The sequence below is a fragment of the Aspergillus nidulans genome, chromosome IV, assembly GCF_000011425.1.
Source record: "Aspergillus nidulans FGSC A4 chromosome IV".
NCBI classification, from domain to species: Eukaryota; Fungi; Ascomycota; class Eurotiomycetes; order Eurotiales; family Aspergillaceae; genus Aspergillus; species Aspergillus nidulans.
The window spans coordinates 2718435-2740103 of record NC_066260.1 but is presented as its reverse complement, the minus strand read 5'-3'; the positions used below and the strand labels follow the sequence as shown (position 1 = coordinate 2740103).

The following is a 21669-nucleotide window of genomic DNA, read 5'->3' as shown; positions in this document are numbered from 1 at the left end:
CTTATATCGTCATCTAAGAAGTGCCATCTCTGCCGAGATAACCAATGGTGAAGCGTCGCTTAGAGAATCGAAGTGATTCTCTAGCCCAGCATTATTCATTATTATCCCCTGGACTCGGCCTGTTTACTATGCCGACAGCCGATAATAGTATACAGACAACAGGGACGTGCCGGAATGTGGGAGGATCAGATGTTGTTGTGCAGAGATTTACACATATACCCAGTATTAGAGTATGACTGACCTGCGCTCAAGCTTCTGGGCGCGGCCATGCAACCTGGGAGCCTGAACAAGCAGAATCAAGGCTCGAGGATCGGTTGACGTCTCACTCTCAGCAAACTAAGCTTTAGCCAGGATAATATCGTTCCTTACACTAGGTTTAGTGCCTAATGTAGTTTAAATTTCCACCCCAGCAGTGTCTTGCACTGGTAGTGAAGGCCTCGTTGAAATACAAAATGACCTATCCTGCTACGCAGATATACGTAATAGGGGATATCGACCTGGGTTACTACTTCTTTGTTTGCTTCTGTTGCCAGGGGTCTGTGAATCCATCCGATATAACACTTAGCATTGCGACTCGAGCCAGGCATCGCTCTAAATAGAGTGGGAAATGAAGTAAAACCTCCCAAGATATGTATATACCATGAATTGTTGAAGAGCCTTACGCCACTTTGTAGACACGCGCAGACCGCATATTTGAACTCCTGCGGGGAATATCAAAGCGCGGCCAGCGTTACAATGAAACTCACAGTCCCTCCACGGTACCTGCAATAACCATTTGCCCCCAAAAATACAAACCGTAACCGACGGCGATCCTCACCAATCCTCGGCTGCCAACAGACGTGGTCCCAAACGCACTGGCAGCAACAAAGACATCACTGACCACAAACATTGCAGCGCCAGCCGCTCGTTGGGATATCATAGAAGAGTTCGATATAGAAGTAGCAACCGCAAACATCGAGCTTATGATCAGTGCATAGACGAGGACAAGGGGTTTCATGTCTCTCGAGATTTTCAGGCCGAGGAAATTGCTCGCTACTGATGAAGATGTAGGTGGATAGATCACACCGAGCCATTTTGCAAAAGCGACTGTTGCCGCAAAGGTGGTGACAAATGTTGGCCAGGCTATTGTTTGTGCTGTCTGCAGAAAAGCGTAGATATAGGCAATATGGGCGGCGGCAAATGCAACAACGCCAGCTTGAAAGGAAACTGAGACATCTTGGTTTTGGTCTCTCTTGCTGGTGGTATCGTTTTGTGATTGTTCTCTCTTGTTTGAAGTCCTTGTGACTTGGTAGGAGAAAGTAGTCACCGATCAGAGAGAAGACGAGACCAACGGTGATAGCGAGCCGGTACGGCGACCATTCACTCGATGTGGTGAGCAAGGGCCCCACCAGGAAGGCAGCAGAGGATGATATCTTGAAAATTACTGTGCCGCCATAGGACCGCATTCTGTGTTCGGAAAGGACGAGGAAGGGTTAGAGAGAAGAGGAGCAGCTGCGGGGCTGGGAAGGGGGGAAGCTGGAAAGTTGTGCCTGTTTCCATGATGATTGAGCATAGTATAACAGAGAGATTGGACAGAACTCAATCCTCTCTCTTGGAGCACTCTTGCCCTTTATTTCTTTCTTCACCCACCGATCCACGGCTTGGCAATACGCTAAACAAATGCTAGCCTCGGTTGTCCAATACATGGATCCGGCGCATCCTGTGACAGTCTTCAAGTATCAGTCACTGGTCCAGGTCTGTAGAATATACATGTATATTCTATTTCTTAGAGTTCTCCAGCAGGAGTATATTCTTCAAGATTCCTTTTTTGGTGAATGCTCGTGGACTGGTCTCTATGTCAGCTGCAAATCCGAAAAATATAACTGAATTTAAGATGGGCTACATACATTTGCAGCTCATCATGCGCCTTGTTTTAGCATATACCACAATTGTGCGGGCCTTGGACGAGATTTCGAACATAATTAGATCGAGCATGTTTATGTCAGCCGTTAGCTTTGCAGATGGGTCCGTACGGAGTATCTGTTGTGATCATAATCACATGTGCGCATCCTTTAAGTTCAAAAGTAAAGCTCGAGGCCTTCAGGACCAGGAAGCATTCATCTGCACCATTCAAGAATACAATGAGGTGTCTATGTTCATTACCGCGAGAACCAATCGGCAAATTAGCACATTGCTTGGACAACCAGTTCAAAGGTCTGTAAGCCATACAGCAGAAGGTTTGGTGACATATGCTTGCATTTGCCGATACGAGTGTTCAGCTTTGCAACATCTAGTTAGCAGGAATCTTCTGCAAGCTATTGCGCTGGTTAACTCTATACATGGCCTGTGCACTCTGTACACAGGGTATAGTTCCCTCGGACTAGCGAATATTGGCGAGGACGGAGTGCGATTTTAGATGATATTTAGCTTGTCTCCGACGAGATATTCTCGCAGGAACATGGGCTAGTATTACCAAGAGTATAGTTGCAGTTGCTCAATCAGAGCGGAAAGAATAGTCTGATGGCGTGGTAGATGCTGTCCGCCCGATCATCAGGCATCAAGTCGTCGTTGAATTATACAAAGGGCCTCTTCCTTCAACCATGACGCAGGTCTGCCGTTCGCATAGGGTACTACCGCATTTCAAAGCATATTAGTCGTGTGCACGGTAGTCAGCAGAACTCCCACAACTTCACCACTGTGCTGTCGTGGGAACAATAACAGTCTACACGACACGGCAATGTGACTCGATCGAGACCCGGCAACAGGCCTTACGTGTTACAGGAACCTTTGCAGTCATGGCAAACAGGTTTTTTGTGCACGGAATGAAAAGCTATTGGCGTGGTAGCACAATGCGCCTTGGAAGACTGGTTATGGGAAAGGGGTTGGTTTTACAGTTACGAGAACACTGAACTGTTCTTATAAAGTCTCCTATTACCAGAAAACTCAAAATATTTGAATGCTACCTATAAGGCGAGAATAGTTATGTCTTATAAACTGATAAAGAAGAAAAAGCGTAGTGATTGTTTGTGTCAATGTAGAGCTCTCCAAGTCGAGGTCTACCAAACTATAAAAACCTAAGGCCTGTGAGGGACGCGATGAGAGAAGTATCGAATATGCTCTCCCTGTGGAAAATGGGGTTATTGGCCAGAAAGGCACGTTCTGGTGTCTAGTGTCACTATTGTGGGCGACATGTGGGTATGGTCAGTATTCCAGAGACGGCGAGCCGCTCTTTCAAAAGCATGGCTCTGCCATGGTATAATTTTGGCTCGTACGGTAACCGTGATGCTGAGGAACACGACTCGTGGCTGGCAGACCAGAATATCCTTGGGAACTACGATATGGGACCATCTAAGAAGATCTGAACTAACAAAACTAGAAAGCTCCACAGCCCTAGGTGAATTGAGGTCCATTTATACGCTCTGGGCAAAGGCAGCATCTGTGACCATCCCATTTCCGTAGAATTTATGGAAATACTGCTTCATTCATGTTTAGATCACTTGGTTATTGATGCCATCTGGCTTCTTGGGATGAGGATAAACCACAAGCTGGCAAATGAAAGAAATATAATATGAATATGCAACAAAACCTCTTCAGCAGGCCGGGTCGCAGGACGAGTAAACGCGATAATCAATAGCCTAGGTATTACTATAATTGAGACATACGGGCTCAGTTCAATTCCAAGTCCACTCACACCCCCATTATCAGCACATTAGATTAAACCCGTATTTTATTAATCCTCTTCAGCCGCCGTAGCCCACCCCAGGTGATGAGGCCAACGCCCATCAGACTGCCCACAACAATCGCCCCGAAGGCCGTACTGCTTTCCTCGCTCCCATTAACAACATTCATACCATACCATCCTGCCACCAGCGTCCCGCCTGCAAGCGCAAGCATCAAGATCTCAATCCGCGCCTCGAGAACCATGATCTGGTTACGCCGCACGCTTAACGCAGCGCGGATCGTCTCTTCCGTGCGTGTGATATTGCCCATCATACGTGTGGCCTCCTGCACAATGGTGTCGGAGGCCTTAAAGTACGCTTCAAAAAGGTACTCGACGTCCTGGTGGTCGGACGGAAGATGTGGCTTTCCCTGAGCTTTATCGGTGAGGTACATATTCGCCATATCTTCATCCTCGGCGAGGACCTCGGAAGTCAGTGTGCGAACCTGCCGAGCGGCTTGATCAATACTTGCAAGATGACGAGAAAGGCGAAGAAGGGCGTGGATAAGCGACTCGTATTCCTTTTCCTTGTCTGATATGAAGGGCGCGTCCTGGTGTGTCTTCCGGAGGAGTTGGGAGACTTCGTCTGCGGTAAGGCTGTACTCCGCTTCGAGGACAGACGTCGCTGAGGCAAGCGCTGCTTCGAGAACCCGTAGTTCGTAAGGCTGGGTTGTACTGTTGGCGCTACCTAGAAGCTTTCGCTCGAGGTTGTGACTGAAAACCTGTGAGACACTGCTACCAATGCCAAAATCACTTTCATCGTCGTCGCCATTACTGTTGGAACTCGCACTCCCAGCCTCAACAGATTTACTAGCCAGATGGAAAAGCAAGACATGGTCACACTCAATCAGCAGCCGCAGATCAAACAAGTGGACCAAAATCGCATGTTCCCGAACCAGGACATGCGGAAATCCAGCGGAAGGGAGATCAAACACCCGTAGATCGCGAGTGGTCAGGCCATATTTCTGGGCGATTTCTAACTTCGTTTGGCTCTGGACCTCGGAAGGGGCCTGCTTGTCACGCATATCAGGGTCGGCACTTTCGTCGTACCGCGAGTACCGCATGGAAGCGTTGCCGTTCATAGGCCGCTGGGAGTATTGGAGGGACAGTTCATGGACTCGCTGAAACCGGTGCATCGCAGTTCGATCTGCAATATGGCTTGCATTGCATCGAACTGCTGTACTAAAGTACATTTGGCTTTGCAGAGGACCCCAGGAACGACCTGCGACTCTCGGCCACCGGAGGACGTACCTGATGTTTGTGTACACACGGCCGTGATGCATTGGACAGCGCGTTAATGGGTCGATAGACACTCATTTGTATGCACTGACGCGTTAAGGGATGGCTTGAAACTTGCATGAAGCGAGTGTGGTATCAGTGTGCAGAATTCGTCCGGTTGGTGTGCGAGTCCCCCAGTTCAGCAAAAACACACAACCAACCTCCGATCAGGGGCCGGTCGCGCTCTTAGAATTTCCTGGTAGTATCTGATAATAGATGCTTGTCTTGGTAAACATAAACAGGGTATCGGGGCTTGAACTGGAATTGGCTGTCGATTCAAAATTGTGGCTGCGAGCCATTACGTCACAGCGCCTGACCAAGGCATAACTGTGGCAGACAGTGCATCCACTTTCTAAGTCTACACCATAGGGCAGAAAGGATGGTATTGATTCTTGCTTCATTTGCCTAGATTATATCCTAGACAAACTTTTTGGTAGATAGACAGGCCATCAGAAAGAACGAGCAAAGGGTAAACGATTGGCCTATTCTTCTCCCTGGAATAAAGATGATTTTCCTATGTCATTAACTTGAACTTCACCAGGATCCTCACAGCAACTAGCCCGTTCGGTGACTATCTTAGGGCTCCCTTACATCCTTGTGAAATGTGGATGTGCGGGTCAAGTATTGCGATGACTCGTCATTGGACTGAAATGGACTACCGGTCTTATATGAGCTCGTCATTGCCCAGGAGCATTCACTGGCCGGTTGTTAGCGTGATGCTTATTTTGGCTGATTTGCGAATTGACTTTCGATCCAAAGGCTCTTACGTGCGATGAACCGCCTCCAAAGTGAGAACAATACGTAGTCACCAGATGAGTTGAGGACATTGTGAACTAAGCCAGCCAAACCCAGACAAGGCGTAAGATAGCTGCTGCTTTCGATATATACACTAAGAAAGCTGGTTATACCTGGGACTGGGACCAGAGCATCCCTGCTTCTAGCCCACTGACAGCCCAACATCTGACTGCGGTAATACGGCATTTATGACCAGGGCCCCAACCAAGGATATTCCCCTACCGACGACCCAACCTTTGGCTCTTGTCAAACAACGGGCCTGGCACTCAGGGAGCCATACTAGAGGCCCTTGGAATTGCTGACGCTACCAGAAACGGTGCAGGAGTCAGTGCACCTCGTATGGCGGGCATCAAGGCGCCTCCAACCAGCTACTCAGCACTGTCCACGGACCATTCAATGTTAGGTTTACCACGGCGCCGGCTACTAATAGGTACCAGAGAACTTTCAAGTTCCAAAGAATCTTCGGCTTTTCTGTTCAAGTGAGAGGTGGGTAAACAATTACTCTAAGACTGGGTTTGAATATGCTGGCTTATTCTTTTCATCCAATTCTGTGCACTCGACACAGAATACCTGAGAACCTTTGATAAATATGGTCGAATATCTAGTCATATTCAGTCGTTGCCACGTATATACGGAACAAGTAATCATCCCATTACACGGTCAATAAGTTCCCGAACCAAATATACATGCTCCTTCGTCTGTGCAGTCAACAATCTGTTAGCAACCACAGCCCACAAGCAACAGAAGCAGAGAACATACCATCAGCGTAAAATGATTTGCCCCTTCAGCGCGCACAATATCAAACACCGCCCCCGGACAAACCACATCCCACCCATCCGGCCCAAAATCCTTCCTTTTCTGCACCATAAAGTGCATCCCTTTCATTTTGGGCGCGTTGTCCTCGTCCATCACCGTCTCAGACGCCCAGATAATACCTACCTTTGGCATGCGGTTGGTTTTCAGCGGCGCAACACGGTAGTCGAGCATCACGTCGACAGTGGCCTGGAAATGCGGGATTAGATATGGCGGGGGCTGCGCGGTGCCGTCTGTTGTGCCACCGGGCTGGTTGGAGAAGAGACCGAGGTTGTTGCAGTACTCGTAGAACGAGGTGGGAAGTTTTTCCATCACTTGTGGGACAGGTGCGTCGATTATAATTAGCGAGTGGACTTCGTTGCCTGCATTGATGAGGGCTTCGGCTGTTACATAGGCGAAGGCGCCACCGGAGGACCAGCCGCCGAGATGGTATGGGCCTTCTGGCTGGCGACGTTTGATTTCGTTGCAGAAGCTCTGGATCATGGACTGGTGAGTGCAGTTCATGTTTTCGGGGTCTCGCGCGTAGGGGCAGTTCAGCCCGACGATGGCTACGTCGGCATGGAGACGCGGGATTGTGAGGTACGAAGATGCCGATCCGCCGCCGTCGGGGAGCATGAACAGGATCTGTTTGGCCATCTGGGGAAGACCCTGAAGAACTACCGAAGTGGTTGGACGGCATTCAGGGACCCGGGTATCTGCGGTAGTGTATTCCTCCGGAGTCGATGGGATGCTATCGGTCTCGTCCTCAGAGCTGCCCGAGCCTGACGAACCGGTCGTGCTTCCGCTTGTGGTGCCAAAGAACTCTTGTAGGCGTGCAACTGTTGGTACTTCCTCAAATAGGTTGAACGACGAGTCCAGAGACATCCCAAGGTCTTCACGGAAGCGGCTCGTTATCACCATGGAGCTCAGCGAATCGATGCCGATGTCAGCAAAGACAGTCTCAGCGCTCAACTCATCGAGCGCCACTCCGCTCTCTTCCGAAACGATTCTGAGCACGTTCCGGAACAGCTCATCCCCAAGATCGAGTGGCTCGATGTTGGCATCTCTAACTTTGCTGGGCGCGGCGTCCCCAATGCGTAAGTCTAGTTGCTCTGGCGCCGCCGTCTCTGCTTCTTGACCAGGCTCCAGCTCATCCTTGTCGTTATTCACACTTACCGCTGATCCAGAGAGAAGCGTTTTGAGGGATCTGACAGTCGGGCAGTCGATAAACAAGGAGAATTCGGCTCCAAGTTCAAGGCCAAGGTCCTCACGTAGTCTGCTACCAATGACCATAGAGCTAAGAGAGTCTATCCCGATGTCAGCAAAATTGGTATCAGCTGTGAGTTCTCCCAACGCAACACCACTCTCCTCAGATATAACGCTCAAAACGGCCTTGAATTTATCATCTCCTTCTCGCGATAGGTCTCTCGCAGCCACCACTGGTTTTCCAGCCGTTGGCGAGGTTGCTGATCTTGAGTAAGCCACCTTTGATGCATGCGGCTGTGTTGGTGACGACTGGGGTTTTTGTTTAAGAGCTGCACGCTGTGGTGCCTGGGTTTTGACGGCTTGTTGATTCCCATGTAGACGAGCTGCCTTGTCGGACGCCTGCTGCAGAACCATTCGAAGGCCTCTTCGGGGGACACGGCGGAGCTACCACGACGTTAGCTGGGTCTCCTATAAGTGAGACAGACTTACCGAAAGCCCTTTAAAGAATGCAACAACAGCATCGCCATACAGCACAATGGTATCGCCATGAACAAGATCTCCTTTCTCGTCCTCTGTCATCCGCACATACACTTCATAAGTCTTGCCCTTGACGAGCGGCTGGTAAACCTGGAACGAGTCCCATCCATGGTTTACGAAAACTTCCTGTTGGATATCCGTATTGTCGTTGGCATTCATAGCAAAGCCGCCAACCTGAGTAATGGCATCAACATATGCCGGGTGCGCAGCGAATGTGCCCTCGCTCTTGGCTGCGGAGAAATCCATTGTCGAGACCGCTTCATTGTCCGCCTCGTTCAGGATCAGATGGTTCAGGAGCTTGTAGTCACGATGGAAACTGGCCATGCTGCTCATCAACTTGTATCCGCTCTTGGTCGTATATCGAATGAACTGGCCCTGGCGAAGGCCCTCTCCTAATTTCTTTATTCGTTCCTGATATTCGGGTACTTTTTTCTGTAATGACTTGAGCTGCGCCTCGCTTGTGAAGCGAACAGTGCAAGTCGCGTGCTCAGTATCAAGCTTGCCATCGGCGAAGTAGGTAGCAAACTTGATTTTCGCGGAACGTGTGGTAGCTGCAGCCTTCGGCGGCCATGTCATAGTCAGCGTCGTCCGAAGCAGCTGTGGCGATTTGCCATGAGGAATAAGGGCCTTGTCGATTACCATGTCGGCAACGTCGACAACACCGTCCATGGCGCCGGGGTGACTTGCTCGAAGGCGGTTCATGGAATACCTCCCAACATGAAGGGCGATATCTGCATATACTGACGGGGTACACAGTGGTATTCCATCCACCAGGTGACCTTGAGCAATCTGGTTCACGTCTGGGCGAGAGATATCGGTCTCTACTACCAGAGTAGCCCCAAGTGGCTCAGTCTTCTCTTCCACTACACGGTGCACTGTTGTAGTGGCCACTATCTCGGGATATGCTTCCTTGCTTTCATCTTGTTTTGAAGGCCTCTTAGCTGCGACCTGCTCATCTGAAGGAAGCTGGTAGTCGCTCGTTGCAGTCTCCTTCCCTGGAGTCGCGCAGCTGCAACGAATTTCATGGCGGTGTAAACACCATTCACCCTTGTATGGGATGAAGTAATCTTTCAGGTCCCAGCCGTAAGAAGGGAGTTCGATGACTTTCTTCGCAGATCCAAACGGCTCGTGATACGCAACCCAATTAATATCCAACCCTCGTGAATACAACGTACCCAAGATATTAGTCAGGCTCTTCCAAACGTCTAGACTGGGTCCCAGAGTTGGCAGAGCCGAACTGGTGTCCTTATCAAGTGTCGTCTTTATCATTCCAGCCATTAATGCCTTGGGTCCAACGTCAATGACAATTGTGCGATCTGTGATGATATGCTGATCGCGAGCATGTTCAAGGACTGACACCATCTTGACTGGCTCCCGGCAATGGCGGGCGAGGTAAACTGGATCCACGGTGCCCTTTTCATCGATCACCTTAACCAAAAGAGGAGACAATACTGGTATCTGTGGCTTGTGGAAGGTCACACCACGGGCCACGTTCTTGAACTCTTCTAGAATAGGCTGAACCTGAGCAGAATGGAAGGCAAATGGCAGCTTCAGTAAAGTACCTTTGATACCTGTCGCAGACAGGGAATTCTGAAGGTTCATAACCTCCTTAAGTGGTCCACTCAAAACAGTGTCGTTAGGGCCATTATGACAGGCTACTTCACAGTTGGATTCGGCCAATACTTCACACAGCGTGACCGGTGATGCTCGAACGGCGAGCATCGCGTGGGTGCCTCGCTGACAGCGTTCTTGAAGCAGCTTCGCTCTCATCCCAACCAAGTACAATGTATCGGCAGCTGAAAGAACGCCGCTGATGTATAATGCCGCGTATTCGCCAAGACTATGGCCAATGACTGCACTTGGTTTCAGACCGAAGGAGCCCAGAAGGTTTCCCAAAGCCATTTCAAGACTCACCAAAGCCAATTGGACAATAACGGGGAGGAGATCTTCCATGCTGTCGCCGACTGGCTTGGAGGTGTAGACCTCAAGGAAACTGGGAAACCCATAGCTCCTAGCCAATTGATCAAATCGCTCTAGGTCAGACCGGAAAGTCGGATAACTGTTGTATAGCTGCCAGCCCATCCCTGTGTACTGGGAGCCTTGCCCACTACAAGCAATGACAATTTTCGGCTTAGTTGCGGGGCGGTTGACTCCATGCCCTCTTGCTATAGCGCTTTCTACATTGCGCAAGATTTCCATAGTGTTAGCTCCTGTTATACTCACCCGATGAGGGTGGTGCCATCGCCGGGCAGTGGTCGTATATGAGAGCTCCGAAGGATTGATTTCCGGCCGCTTCACCAAATGATCCCGCAATTTCTCCAAGTTCAGCTTGAGGGACTTCCCAACGTGGCCAGAAACAGTAACAATGTGGCTAGTTCGGGGATCTGATGCAGTTACGGGATCACGAACAGGAGCGTCCTCAACCAGGACAGCGGTGTTCCCTCCAGCGGCACTAAAGTTGTTGATGAGCACACGTCGAGGTGTATCTGTCCGAGGCCACGGTTTTGGCTCAAAAGCAATATGCACATTGCGAGCTGGAAGGTCTGGATAGTTCCGGTTGATTCGGCTTCCCGGTTTAATGCCACAGTGAGGAGGAATGGTGTCGTTTTTCATCATCAGTAGGACCTTGATGAGACTGGTGACGCCGGAAACTCCTTCTCCATGGCCAATGTTCGCTTTGGCAGATCCCACGTACAACGGTTTATCTCGGGGTCGAAATGTCTCGTCCGGAGCAAAGAGACTCAGAACCGACTCCATTTCGACGGCGTCACCCACCTGCGTCCCGGTACCGTGCATTTCGATATAGCTAAGGTCAAGCGGGCTGATTCCGGCTGTACTCAATAAAGCCGACATGTTGTCAATCTGCGCAGGCTTAAACGGCCGTGTCATTGAGTCCGACATGGCCGAGTGGTTTGTTTTGATGTCGAGGATAGTGGCCAGAATAGGATCATTTTCTGCTAATGCATCCTCAAGACGTTTGATGAAGACGGTACCGACTCCTTCCGCACGGCAATAGCCATCTGCTGCATCGTCAAAAGCCTTGCAGTTGCCTGTTCGAGAAAGGAAAAACCCCTTATCCAGGCCAGTATGTCCATCAGGGGTAAAAATCATATTCGTGCCTCCAGCCACCGCAGTATCGCAGTCACCACGCCACAGGGAATTACATGCGAGATGAATAGCTGCCAGACTGGAGGAACATGCAGTGTCATTACTATAACTGGGCCCTGAAAATTCAAAGCAGAAATTGATCCGACCAGGAATGAACCCCCTGTTTCCGCCCGTGATAAAGTAGGTGTCTATATTTTGCGCGGTATTCGTTTCCATCCAGTCATTACTGGTAACGCCGTGGAAAACTCCGATGCGGTTACGTTGAGTTGACGGTGTCGTGTCTGGCACAATGCCTCCTCGCTCCATGGCTTCGTAAGTTGACATTAATGCCATCCTCTGGGCCGGATCCATTTGCGGCGCCTCCTTGGGCGAGATGCTAAAGAAGCGTGGGTCGAATTCACCAGCAAAGTCAAGCCAGCAACCCCAACGTGTGGCCCCTTTGTTGCGCGCTTTGCCGCTCGGATCAACATGGGTCTTTACATCCCATCGACGCAAGGGGACCTCTTTACAAACGTCAAGGCCTTTGTAAAGCAGATCCCAGAATGAATCGGTAGAAGGGGCCTCGGGAAATCGACCAGACATAGACACAATCGCCAGTTTGCCTCTGTCAGACCCTGGACGGTGGCTATATCGCTCCGGGGTCTTATTTATAGAGGTCGGAGGTTCTGCTGGCTTTATTCCTTCGGTAACCAGAGCATTGGACAAACTTTTAGAAAGCACGGTTGTGAAGGCTACAATTGTCAGCGTATCGAGACCATCACGGTCTTTGAGGAGCCGCGGCACTTCTGCCTCGACGACGTCCCATCGTATAGGTTCGATAAGGCATTGCGAGAGGGCCAGATGTAGGAGGTCACGGTAGTTTCGGACCCAAGCCAACTTTCCAGTGACGGAGGACAGGAACGGTATTTGGGCGCCGAAGGTGGACCAGGGGTTCTCATTCGTGGTCGCCAGGATGTCGTCGACATCCCTTGAGGAGAACAAATGGTTGTTATGCGCAGGAACGTAGATTGGAATCTCCCTCCACAGTTTGCTATTCGTGAAGGGTGCTTGACTAGCCAACTGGCTCAAGATATCAGGGCTTGCGCTAACTGTCGTAGTTTTGGCTGATGTTGCAGTAATCCAGGGTCTGCGCGTGTTCGATAGCGCCTGTTCAGGTGGACAATGGGTTAGCAAGACCTTTGAGCACGGTATACAGGGCTACGGACCTTTTTATGACTGAACCTGTCAATGGCAATGGCCACCTCCTCCGGTGGAACATGACACACTGCCGACCAGGGCTGTGTTTGGTTGGTTTCGGATATTTCAAGGTTATCGCGCACTTTCTCTGCCCAAAGGCCAAGGCGAAAGGCGACGAGGACGGTCTGGACAGCAATTGGTAAAAGCTCAGATAAAGAAGTACTGCAGCTAATGGCGGCTGCCGCAAGAGATCCTGTGCAGACTCCCAAGACGTAGCTGTCGTTAGCGTGTGGGTAAAGAACACGCGGGTCATCAAATTGACGCATAAATAGCCCTATCTGAGTAACGCAGGAGAGGGCAGTCTGGAAAGCAGACGGCAGCTTTCGATCGACATATTTCTGCAGTAACTCTGCTAAGGACGCAGTCCGAGCTTGCTTGTGCTCTTTTGGTGGCAGCTCGCGGATCATCTGGGCACGTATAACATGGTGCGATTGTTCGAGAAAGGCCACTAGAATTGGATTGTTGCGAATATTGAGAAGATCTCGCAAATCTGCAACGAAGTCATAGGTCTGGTCCCCAAAAAGGAAGAGCCTGGTTGGCTCAGCGTGACTGGCCATCCTGGAGCCGTTTATTGCGAAAATAGTATGGTCTGCAGTTCCATGATTCTAAGCTAACGGTGAGATTCAGATTGCCTATTTTATCTTACATGTGCAAGGTGTCAATCAAGGAGCTGCCGAGTCGGTCATGGCCTCGCTGACCGTGATCCGTCGCTGACTGTACCGGGGTTTACTGGGAAGAGGACAGAGTATTCTTTAGCGATACCCGAGCATCTGCCGATTGCAGTCTCTCTTCACCGAGTCAAGAATAGATGACCGGTTGAGTGCCCGATACACTGGGGTCAACCGCACAAGCGTACTATATCAGGCGTTCCAACAGAAGGGGAATTCATGATGCAGATTGTCCCCCTCTGATTGCGAGTCCAATGACTTCGGACAGTAAAGACTTCTATGCGGCCCTTCTGAGCATGAAATGGCTCTCCATGCTCAGTTATGTCGGCAGCTTCTTCATACTACTTAGCATAATCAAGGTATTTCGTCCGGCCCGGAGGCAACTGGCGCTGATGTATCCCAGGCCATTCGCATAGCTTACTTCACTCCATTGAAACATATTCCAGGTCCCTGGTATGCGTCGTTGACAGGGCTGCGCCTGTCGTGGTCCGTCTTTGCCAACAATCGAATCCACTACGTCCATAGCTTGCACCAGAAGTATGGGCCCATCGTCCGTATCGGACCTCAAGAAATCGACGTGGCAGATCCTGTGGCAGGACGCGAGATCCACCGCATGGGATCTGGCTTCATGAAAGCTCCCTTCTATGAGCTTCTATCACCAGGGCCGGTAGACAATATCTTCAACTTTCGGGATCCAAAACTCCATGCGGCGCGTCGTAAACTTTACGCCCGGGGTTTCACGCTGCAGAGCTTACGAAACGAGTGGGAGCCAAAGGTCCGGGATATCATCAAGCTGACCGTGGAGAAGATCAAATGCGACGCCGTAAAGGGCGAGGCCGAGATCATGGGGTGGTGGACTCTCATGGCCAACGAAATAGTCTGCCAGCTTACGTTCGGCGGTGGCGCAGGCATCGTCGCCAAAGGTGTCAAGGAACCCTTCGTTCTTATGCTAGAACGGCGGATGGGAGACCTTGCGCATCTGCTCAAGCACTTCGCTCCCCCTGGCTACTATCTTGGCCGTGCGTTGGCTTGGTTCATCCCACCTCTCCAGGATATATTCTATTCTCAGGAGAGAATGTTCGCTGCGGGAGGCGACGTGGTCTCCCGAGCGCGAGAGGCAAAGAAGGCCCAGGCCGAACCGAGAAATCTATTCAATAAGGCCCTAGAGGCCGGAAACTTGACTGATACAGATATCATAACTGACGCCGGGGCTCTACTACTGGCGGGCTCCGACCCGACGGCAATCTCTCTGACGTTCCTTCTCTGGTGTGTGCTGAGTCGACCAGAAGTCCAAAAGCAAGTCGAGGCCGAGGTCGCCACTCTTGAAGGTGAACTGACCGACGAAGCCTGCGAGCGGTTGCCCATCCTGAATGCGGTCATCGACGAAAGTCTACGGCTATACGGGGCGGCTCCAGGATGCATGCCTCGCAGTCCACCATCCGGGGGTGTGACAATTGGGGGGTATTTCATTCCCGACGACACCATAGTTGCTACGCAGAACTGGAGTCTTCAGCGCAATCCGAGTATCTGGGATGATGCAGACACGTAAGTGGAAGCCCAGTGGAAGCGAATCAACAAAAAAAATGCGGATGGCAGTGTTGATACAGAGCGGCTAGGTTCGATCATACGCGCTGGCTATCCAACTCGAGAATCACTGACCAAGCCAAGCTGGCTTTCAACCCGTTCGGGTACGGGGCACGCCAGTGCCTAGGTATTCATCTCGGCCGTATGGAGATGCGTCTGGCTGCGGCCATGTTTTTTCGCGAATGTGTTGGGGCGCGATTAGGACGATCGGTGACGGACGAGAGCATGCACGTGGTAGACAGTTTCATAGCGGGCGTTCCCCGCGATCGTCGATGCGCCATTACACTGACATAGACGCCGATTGATGGAACGAGACGCTGTCGTGGAGAGTCTGGCGTACCATGCCAGACGCACCAACAATTTTCTAACTCGCTTCGGATAGAGCCGACGCGATGCGCGATGTTTGTCGGGGCATACTGTTCTATGGCACCGCCCAGATTGCAGCTCGGTTAGACCTGATTTTTAGTCGCGCGATACAAATTGGTTATATAAGCAACATTAGTCATGACTGTCACGCGACCATAAAGACGATGATGAGTTTCAAGTCGCGTCACCTGCCCTAGGGGTCGAGCTCGCTTAGTCATTATTTAGTAAGCTAGGTATAGATAGGCGGCAACGTTGGCCACCAATAATGACAATTGTCCGTCCCTTTCCACAGTGCTAGTTAGTCACGTGTCAAACACCCTACGCTAAGCCCAGTTTAGCGATCGCGGTTAACATTGACCTTGGCGTTCCGAATTTCCATTAAAAATACTCACCCTTGTCAGTTTAGTCATGCGCTCTGGATAGTGATATTTTTCCAATCCCAAGCCCTTTCTTGACTTGTGTTTCTTCCTGCTGTTCTCGTAGCCACTAGTAGATCTCAGGCAGATGTTAAACTCGCACCGGCCTGTTTAGACCACGCAGTGGATCCACTACTGAATCCTCTGCCGCACTTTATTCTCACGCCAGCAACATGCCAGCATTAAGTAAGATCATACTATAAGGGATCATTATTACCTGGATTGGTAGAGCAGTTTAGAGCTGGTACTTTGAATTGATAGATGCCAATGATTAATTATGTTTGTACAAACAAGACCAATTCTAGTACTATAGACAAACGAAAGAGAAATATATATGTGCGTGTATATAGTTTTGCGCTGCAACGCCGAGCGAAGGCAGTGACCAAAGCCTCAGAAAGATAGATGTCTATCAAGCACGAAACGGAAGGGCCTTCTTCGCAAACCTCCCGACAAGCTCAGAGAAATGCCTCTTACTGAAACCCGGGTAGTTCGGGGGAGTCCAGATGGGAGGCCGCTGCCATGGCAGCGGGTCAAAGGCCTGCTCTGCAAACGGACGCTGGTCGAACGGCATGCCAATGAACTTCTCTGGGGTGCGCAGCGCCAGCTGAACGACATCGCTGGCCAGCGAGAACCCACTGATCTCTTCTCGCGGGCGCTGCCACCCTTCCCTGACGGGCAGCCGCTCCTCGGTGAACAAGATCCTGACGAACTCGGCGGATGTCTTGTTTGAGCGCGGGTCGACCATGGTTCGGAAGTACTTGATCGTCTCGCCGTACGAAGTAATGAGCTGCTGGTCCTGGTAGAGGAAGCTCGGGTTCTTCTCGCGGGAGTCGAGGACGCGCGCATAGCGGGCTGCTGCGGCGTCGTTGAGGTCGATCCATTCTTTGCCGTCGAAGTAGCTGAGGAACTCGTCCAGCGTGGGCTGGTCAATAGTATGTCCGTCGCCGCCCAGGTAGAAATCCTTGCGGGTCAGTGAGGCGTCGTGCTCGAAAATGTTGTGGCGGTTCAGCATATCAAGGTTGAAAATACCCGAGGCAGGGTCGTCCGCCGAGAGGACGGCGAGGCCCGTGACAATCGTGGCGAGCTCTTCACTGAGATGAAAGACCTCTTGCATCAACGGGATGACCTCGTTGACCGTGATGTTGCTGCCGTTATGGTTGATGAACCCGTGGTTGGCAAGACTGTTCATGGCCGGGCAGCCGCAGCGCAAGTCTCCCAGTCCCGCTGGATGCCACTGTTCAAAGTCCAGCTCGGCAGCTGCAGAGCCAAACAGGAAGAACGTTGGCACGAGGCCACAGACAATGTTCTGGATGCTCTTGAGCAACATTGTATAGCGAAAGTTGTGTCGCGAGAGTTCTTGTCGCGCAAGTTTCTTGGTAAGACAGAAGATATTGAGATTGCTGGTCGAGCAAGGACATCCCGGCGAAGACCAAGTGGTTTATATAGCCATTCTACTGCTGATGCTCTATTCTTATCCATGGTATGAACAGCACGATCTAGCGGGCATCTCCCGCTCAACCGCATCACGAACTGGTCGGCTCGTATTGCCCCTTCGCGTGCGAAGGGGCTGTGAAGCCCTTCAGCCCGATTCTAAGCGGCCACTGGCTATTGTCTATGGCCCGTTAACCCAGCGCGAGCGGCGCGGAATGACTGCGACAGGTGTCGAGAGAGTTCGAGGATGAGACCGCATGGGGGCCACGCGACGAAATTAGAACTAGGAAGCAAGGTGGCGTTCTCTGCAGGGTCCAAAATGGTCTCACGATGGCTTTACGGTACTGCCACGAGGCAGCTGACGAATGGGGACTGTGCGAATGCGAGCTGCGGCTGCTTCCTGGCCCTTGAGAACTGTGCCCTGGGCGGACATCCTAGCGCCGGGCACGGGTTCACTGAGAAGGATTGCGCTATGAATAGAACTTGATCTGGTACCTGTGATCTCAGCCCTGGGAGTGGCAGAGGGACGGCCCTGGATGGTGAGATGCTGAGAGCTGAGATGACTAGTACGCGCTGCAAGACCACCGACCAGACGACTGGCCAGACGACTGACAGACGGTCGACCAGAGGCCAACCAACCAACAGACCTGATGGCCAACGAGACGAGGCTAGCTACAAGCGACATTTATTGTGTGGAAATGAGTGTGAGACAAGGCAGAGGCCAAGACAAAGAACTGCTATCTCCGTGCCTAACTCCCGACCCCTCGCCTTAAATCTCGTCTTCTCTCACTGCACATTCTTCATCTCTCTCTCGTCGCAATACTGCTTAACCATCAATCTGGATTGATTTACGAGGTAAGAAGCTGACTTTGATTTTGTTCTATTGACATCCATCAACACTGCACTGGCACTGGCACTAAAATTACTCTCGACTGCACTGGAGCTGCGCTGCACTGAATCTTGACATCAATACTAACACTGACAGAAGCCACCAATCCGTTAAACAATACTTCAAAATGCCCGTCTCTCAGCACCCGGCCCTCAGCATCGGCGCCAATGCGTTTGCGCTCATCGCCATTGGATTCGGCGTCAACGCGCTCCTTCGCCCTGCGCACGCGCTCTCTTTCTTTGAGTGGGAGCTGCCCGCTTCGCCCGCCGAAAGACGGCTCGTCGAGGGCCTGAGTTACGTGTACGGGGTCCGCGACATCTTCTGGGGCTTTTCGTTCTACATTGCCAACGCGTTCGGGACCCGCAAGTCGACGGGCTGGACCCTCGTGGCCGGCAGTCTGGTCGCGTTTGCCGACGGCGCGATCTGCTATAGCTGGGGAAAGGGAGAATGGGGCCATTGGTCGTATGCGCCAATGATGACGGCCCTCGGGGCGGCTTTTCTGGGCCTCTTTGACTAGACGACTAGTGTCGAGTTGAATCGGGTAAGGGTTCGCCTGCGCATCGGCCAGATGCCCTTTTGCATGGTTGATGGTTTATTTGATTATTGGGTTATTGGGTTATAGGCCATTGAGAATCGGGAAATAAGGAGATATGGAGATATGGAAGCATATCTACAAAAGCAACCAAACAAAATATGATCGTGCTTCGGCACTTGGTCAAATCCCCGATCCTTCCCTATAATGGCCGATGAGGCTACTTGTACGCCCGGCGAGAAATATAAGACGGTCACCATCTTCCGCAAATCCATATACTGTAGTCTTCTCAGCTCAGTTCTGTACTGCCGCCATGCCATCTGCAGCCGTTTCTGTACCAGAAGTTCCTTCGTCCGACCGCAAGACGGTCTACCTAGTGACCGGTGCCAGCAGGGGTACGTTCGCCTGCATTCCTGAAACAGATTTAACACAGATCTAAACACCAACTGCAGGCCTCGGGAGGGGGCTCGTGCAGGCATTTCTCCTTCGCCCCAACAGCATCGTCATCGCCGGTCTCCGCAATCGCACTTCGCAGGCGGGGGCCTTGGATGCGCTCCCAAGAGGCGAGAACTCCTCGCTGATCGCAGTCCAACTGGACAGTGGATCGAAGTCCGATCCCGCCGACGCGGTCAGCATTCTCCAGCGCGATTACGGCATTACGCATCTCGATGTAGTGATCGCGAACGCAGCTATTGCGGCCAACTACGGTCCAGCCTCGACCATGCCTCTCGAGTATCTGGAGACTCACATGCAGATTAACGCATACGCGGCCCTGCTACTGTTCCAGGCGACTAGGGTCCTTCTCCAGGCCGCCAAATCGCCGCAGTTCATCTGCGTCGGGGCCCCGATTAGCACGATTACCGAGATGGAGAGCTGTGCGCGGGCACCGCTCACAAATTATGCACTTTCAAAGCTGGCCGCCTGCTATCTGGTGCGCAAGATCCACTTTGAGAATAAGTGGCTTGTTGCGTACATTGTCGACCCTGGGTGAGAATGCCCGGATTCGATTATGACTGTCTGAAGCGCACTTCATCTTGGCTGACGAGATCGGGCCGGTAGACACATCCAGTCAGATATGGGCGCCCAGGCTGCCAGGTTGTTCGGGCGCAAAGAGGCCCCCACGACGATAGAGGAAAGCGTGGCTGGTATCTGTGCCAGGGTATGTTTCCGTTTCGCTAATTCTGCATCGAACTAATCCTGTGAGGACAGATGACCGAGGCCGACAAGAATACAACGTCTGGGCGCTTTATTCTATTTTCGGACGGCTCAGACGTGCCCTGGTAGTTTACTTGGTGACTACCTTTGTTACTTGGCTACCATGTGCTGAATCCTGTTAAAATCAGTATATCATGAACTCATTATCGCTGCTTCTTGCACCTCAACGTGCTCGCCTAACTCTATGAATAATTCAAATGTAGTGTAGTTATACTACTGGCTGTAATGAACGCCCGGAATGTAGAATGAATGCTCCTCGTTGAATGCTTCTCGGTGTCCACCACTGTATCAAATAAGCTGGACATTCGGCAGGGAACCCTAGAGTCGCATACCATTCACCCAACACTCGTCATAATGAACTTTGATCGCATAAATATCATTCCAGATTATTCAACCTCAGGCGTGGCGGAGGATGCTGATCGTTTCGCTTGAGACGGCACGCAGGCGCTTGCGCAAATCGTCTTCTAGATGGACCAGGGTGGTCGACGACAAGGGGGTCGACATCCCGCCGTCAGAGTCCGTTGTATTACTAGAGGCAGAGCTCGAGCTGCTCGAGGAGCGGCGGCGAATAGATTCTAGGCGACGGCTTACCTGAGTCACCAGTCGTTGGACGCGGTATAGCTCGCTCAGCACCAGCTGGGCTGCCATGCGGCTCTGATGATGGCCATCAATGCAATAACTGCCGACGACGGTGGGAAGATGCAGCACCTGCTCCTCAAAGGAAGAGACCGAACCTCTACGACTGTCTTGGGCAGTCGACCAGTTGAAGTCTTCTTCGCGCCCCGGGTCCGACGACCTATCCCGAGCCGCGGCGACGTACCATCCAAGAACCTTGAAGACAATAAGTGAGACGAGAGTGACCACGTACTCATCCTCGGCGCAGCGGCAAGCCAGGATTGTCTGCGCTGTGTCCAAGATTTGTTTGTTGTCCTCAATAACGGACTCGATAGTGAACAGTTTGCCGGGGTTGCTCTCGTGCCCGGGTCGCTCGCAGTTAGCGCCAGCATTCGGAAAGAGCCGCATGAGAGTATCCAGGCAGATGGACAGGCAGTAGGAGTGGCTTGTGGTGTTCGAAGACGGTGGTTGGGCAGCGTTAGGGGCCTCTAACCCCTGCATCATGGAGGACGATGGGTCGGCGACCGACAATGCGCCCAGCTCCGGCGCGTGCATTTCGGCATCCATGCCATCCATACCCTCAAGAAGCGAAGGAGAAAGCGAGGCGAAGAGCTGACTGAAATTTGTATTCACCGAGAGGAGTGACGATAGGTCGGTGGAGGTGGAAGTATTCGGAGACAGGATGGCGCCCCAGAGATCTGGTTCGGCTGGAGGAGACTGGATCTGCACCGGCTTGGGAGAGGGCGCCGTAGTAATGACAGGTGTATGAACAGCACTGTCTGTTGTAACTGGTGGTCCTGCCTTCGTTGCTGTAGTAGCTGCTGTCGTATTCGTCGGTGTTGTTGGTGATGGTGCTGTCTTTGGCTGCTCAACACCAATGACGCGAGTGCGTCCAGTGCGCCTGGAAACCATATACTCGCAAGGCAGACCACGGCGGACGCATCGACTGCATGTGGGCTTCTCCTTATTGCACTTGACCTTGGATCTGGAGCACGAGATGCAACTCTCGCGCAGTTTGCGTGTCCCTTGCGTTCCCCCCGGGGCCGTGGGTGTGGATTGCTGGCTGATCGCTGGGGGCTCCATGATATTTGCATATGATACAGGCCCGCATTGCGGATTGAACCGCGAGATCTGGATGATATATATCAGTGAAGAGAAGATGGGGAGTAAGCTGTACTGTGTAAGCTGTACTTGGGGTCAATATTCCCGCAGGGATTACAGGGCTCGATATCTACCGACTGACACAAGAAATAACAATTCAACTTTACTGGCTATGGGTTTCAAGGGTTGCAAACTTAGCCTGG

General features: G+C 51.6%; 9 protein-coding genes across 9 annotated transcripts, besides 1 other annotated feature; 4 read left to right on the top strand and 5 right to left on the bottom strand.

The window, feature by feature from the left end:
• Nucleotides 1–21669: part of a sequence feature (contig 1.132 1714..254738(1)) that runs on past both edges of the window.
• Nucleotides 659–1539, bottom strand: ANIA_07827 (lysoplasmalogenase; the record flags this gene model as incomplete). The annotated part of the gene is made up of 3 exons (XM_676004.1): nucleotides 659–701; nucleotides 747–1284; nucleotides 1425–1539. 3 exons carry the CDS (start codon nucleotides 1537–1539, stop codon nucleotides 659–661), a joined length of 696 nt encoding a protein of 231 aa, XP_681096.1.
• ANIA_11573 (uncharacterized protein) lies at nucleotides 3169–3341 on the top strand (the record flags this gene model as incomplete). Its single annotated transcript, XM_050612102.1, has 2 exons — nucleotides 3169–3179; nucleotides 3218–3341. 2 exons carry the CDS (start codon nucleotides 3169–3171, stop codon nucleotides 3339–3341), a joined length of 135 nt encoding a protein of 44 aa, XP_050468056.1.
• ANIA_07826 (CorA family magnesium transporter) lies at nucleotides 3694–5014 on the bottom strand (the record flags this gene model as incomplete). The annotated part of the gene is made up of 2 exons (XM_676003.1): nucleotides 3694–4818; nucleotides 4949–5014. The coding sequence occupies 2 exons, from the start codon at nucleotides 5012–5014 to the stop codon at nucleotides 3694–3696; spliced, it is 1191 nt and encodes a 396-aa protein (XP_681095.1).
• Nucleotides 6139–13206, bottom strand: ANIA_07825 (sterigmatocystin biosynthesis polyketide synthase stcA; the record flags this gene model as incomplete). Its single annotated transcript, XM_050612101.1, has 4 exons — nucleotides 6139–6468; nucleotides 6530–8212; nucleotides 8258–12539; nucleotides 12590–13206. The coding sequence occupies 4 exons, from the start codon at nucleotides 13204–13206 to the stop codon at nucleotides 6415–6417; spliced, it is 6636 nt and encodes a 2211-aa protein (XP_050468055.1). The 3' UTR covers nucleotides 6139–6414.
• Nucleotides 13072–15554, top strand: ANIA_07824 (P450 monooxygenase stcB; the record flags this gene model as incomplete). The annotated part of the gene is made up of 4 exons (XM_676001.2): nucleotides 13072–13074; nucleotides 13129–13231; nucleotides 13677–14862; nucleotides 14934–15554. 4 exons carry the CDS (start codon nucleotides 13072–13074, stop codon nucleotides 15193–15195), a joined length of 1554 nt encoding a protein of 517 aa, XP_681093.1. The 3' UTR covers nucleotides 15196–15554.
• On the bottom strand, nucleotides 16093–17010 carry ANIA_07823 (protein stcC; the record flags this gene model as incomplete). The annotated part of the gene is made up of 1 exon (XM_676000.1): nucleotides 16093–17010. One exon carries the CDS (start codon nucleotides 17008–17010, stop codon nucleotides 16093–16095), a length of 918 nt encoding a protein of 305 aa, XP_681092.1.
• Nucleotides 18131–18520, top strand: ANIA_07822 (DUF4267 domain-containing protein; the record flags this gene model as incomplete). Its single annotated transcript, XM_675999.1, has 1 exon — nucleotides 18131–18520. One exon carries the CDS (start codon nucleotides 18131–18133, stop codon nucleotides 18518–18520), a length of 390 nt encoding a protein of 129 aa, XP_681091.1.
• ANIA_07821 (sterigmatocystin biosynthesis ketoreductase stcE) lies at nucleotides 18834–19955 on the top strand. Its single transcript, XM_050612100.1, has 4 exons — nucleotides 18834–18930; nucleotides 18988–19522; nucleotides 19595–19694; nucleotides 19745–19955. Exons 1-4 carry the CDS (start codon nucleotides 18849–18851, stop codon nucleotides 19817–19819), a joined length of 792 nt encoding a protein of 263 aa, XP_050468054.1. The 5' UTR covers nucleotides 18834–18848; the 3' UTR covers nucleotides 19820–19955.
• Nucleotides 20147–21448, bottom strand: ANIA_07820 (transcriptional regulator aflR; the record flags this gene model as incomplete). Its single annotated transcript, XM_675997.1, has 1 exon — nucleotides 20147–21448. One exon carries the CDS (start codon nucleotides 21446–21448, stop codon nucleotides 20147–20149), a length of 1302 nt encoding a protein of 433 aa, XP_681089.1.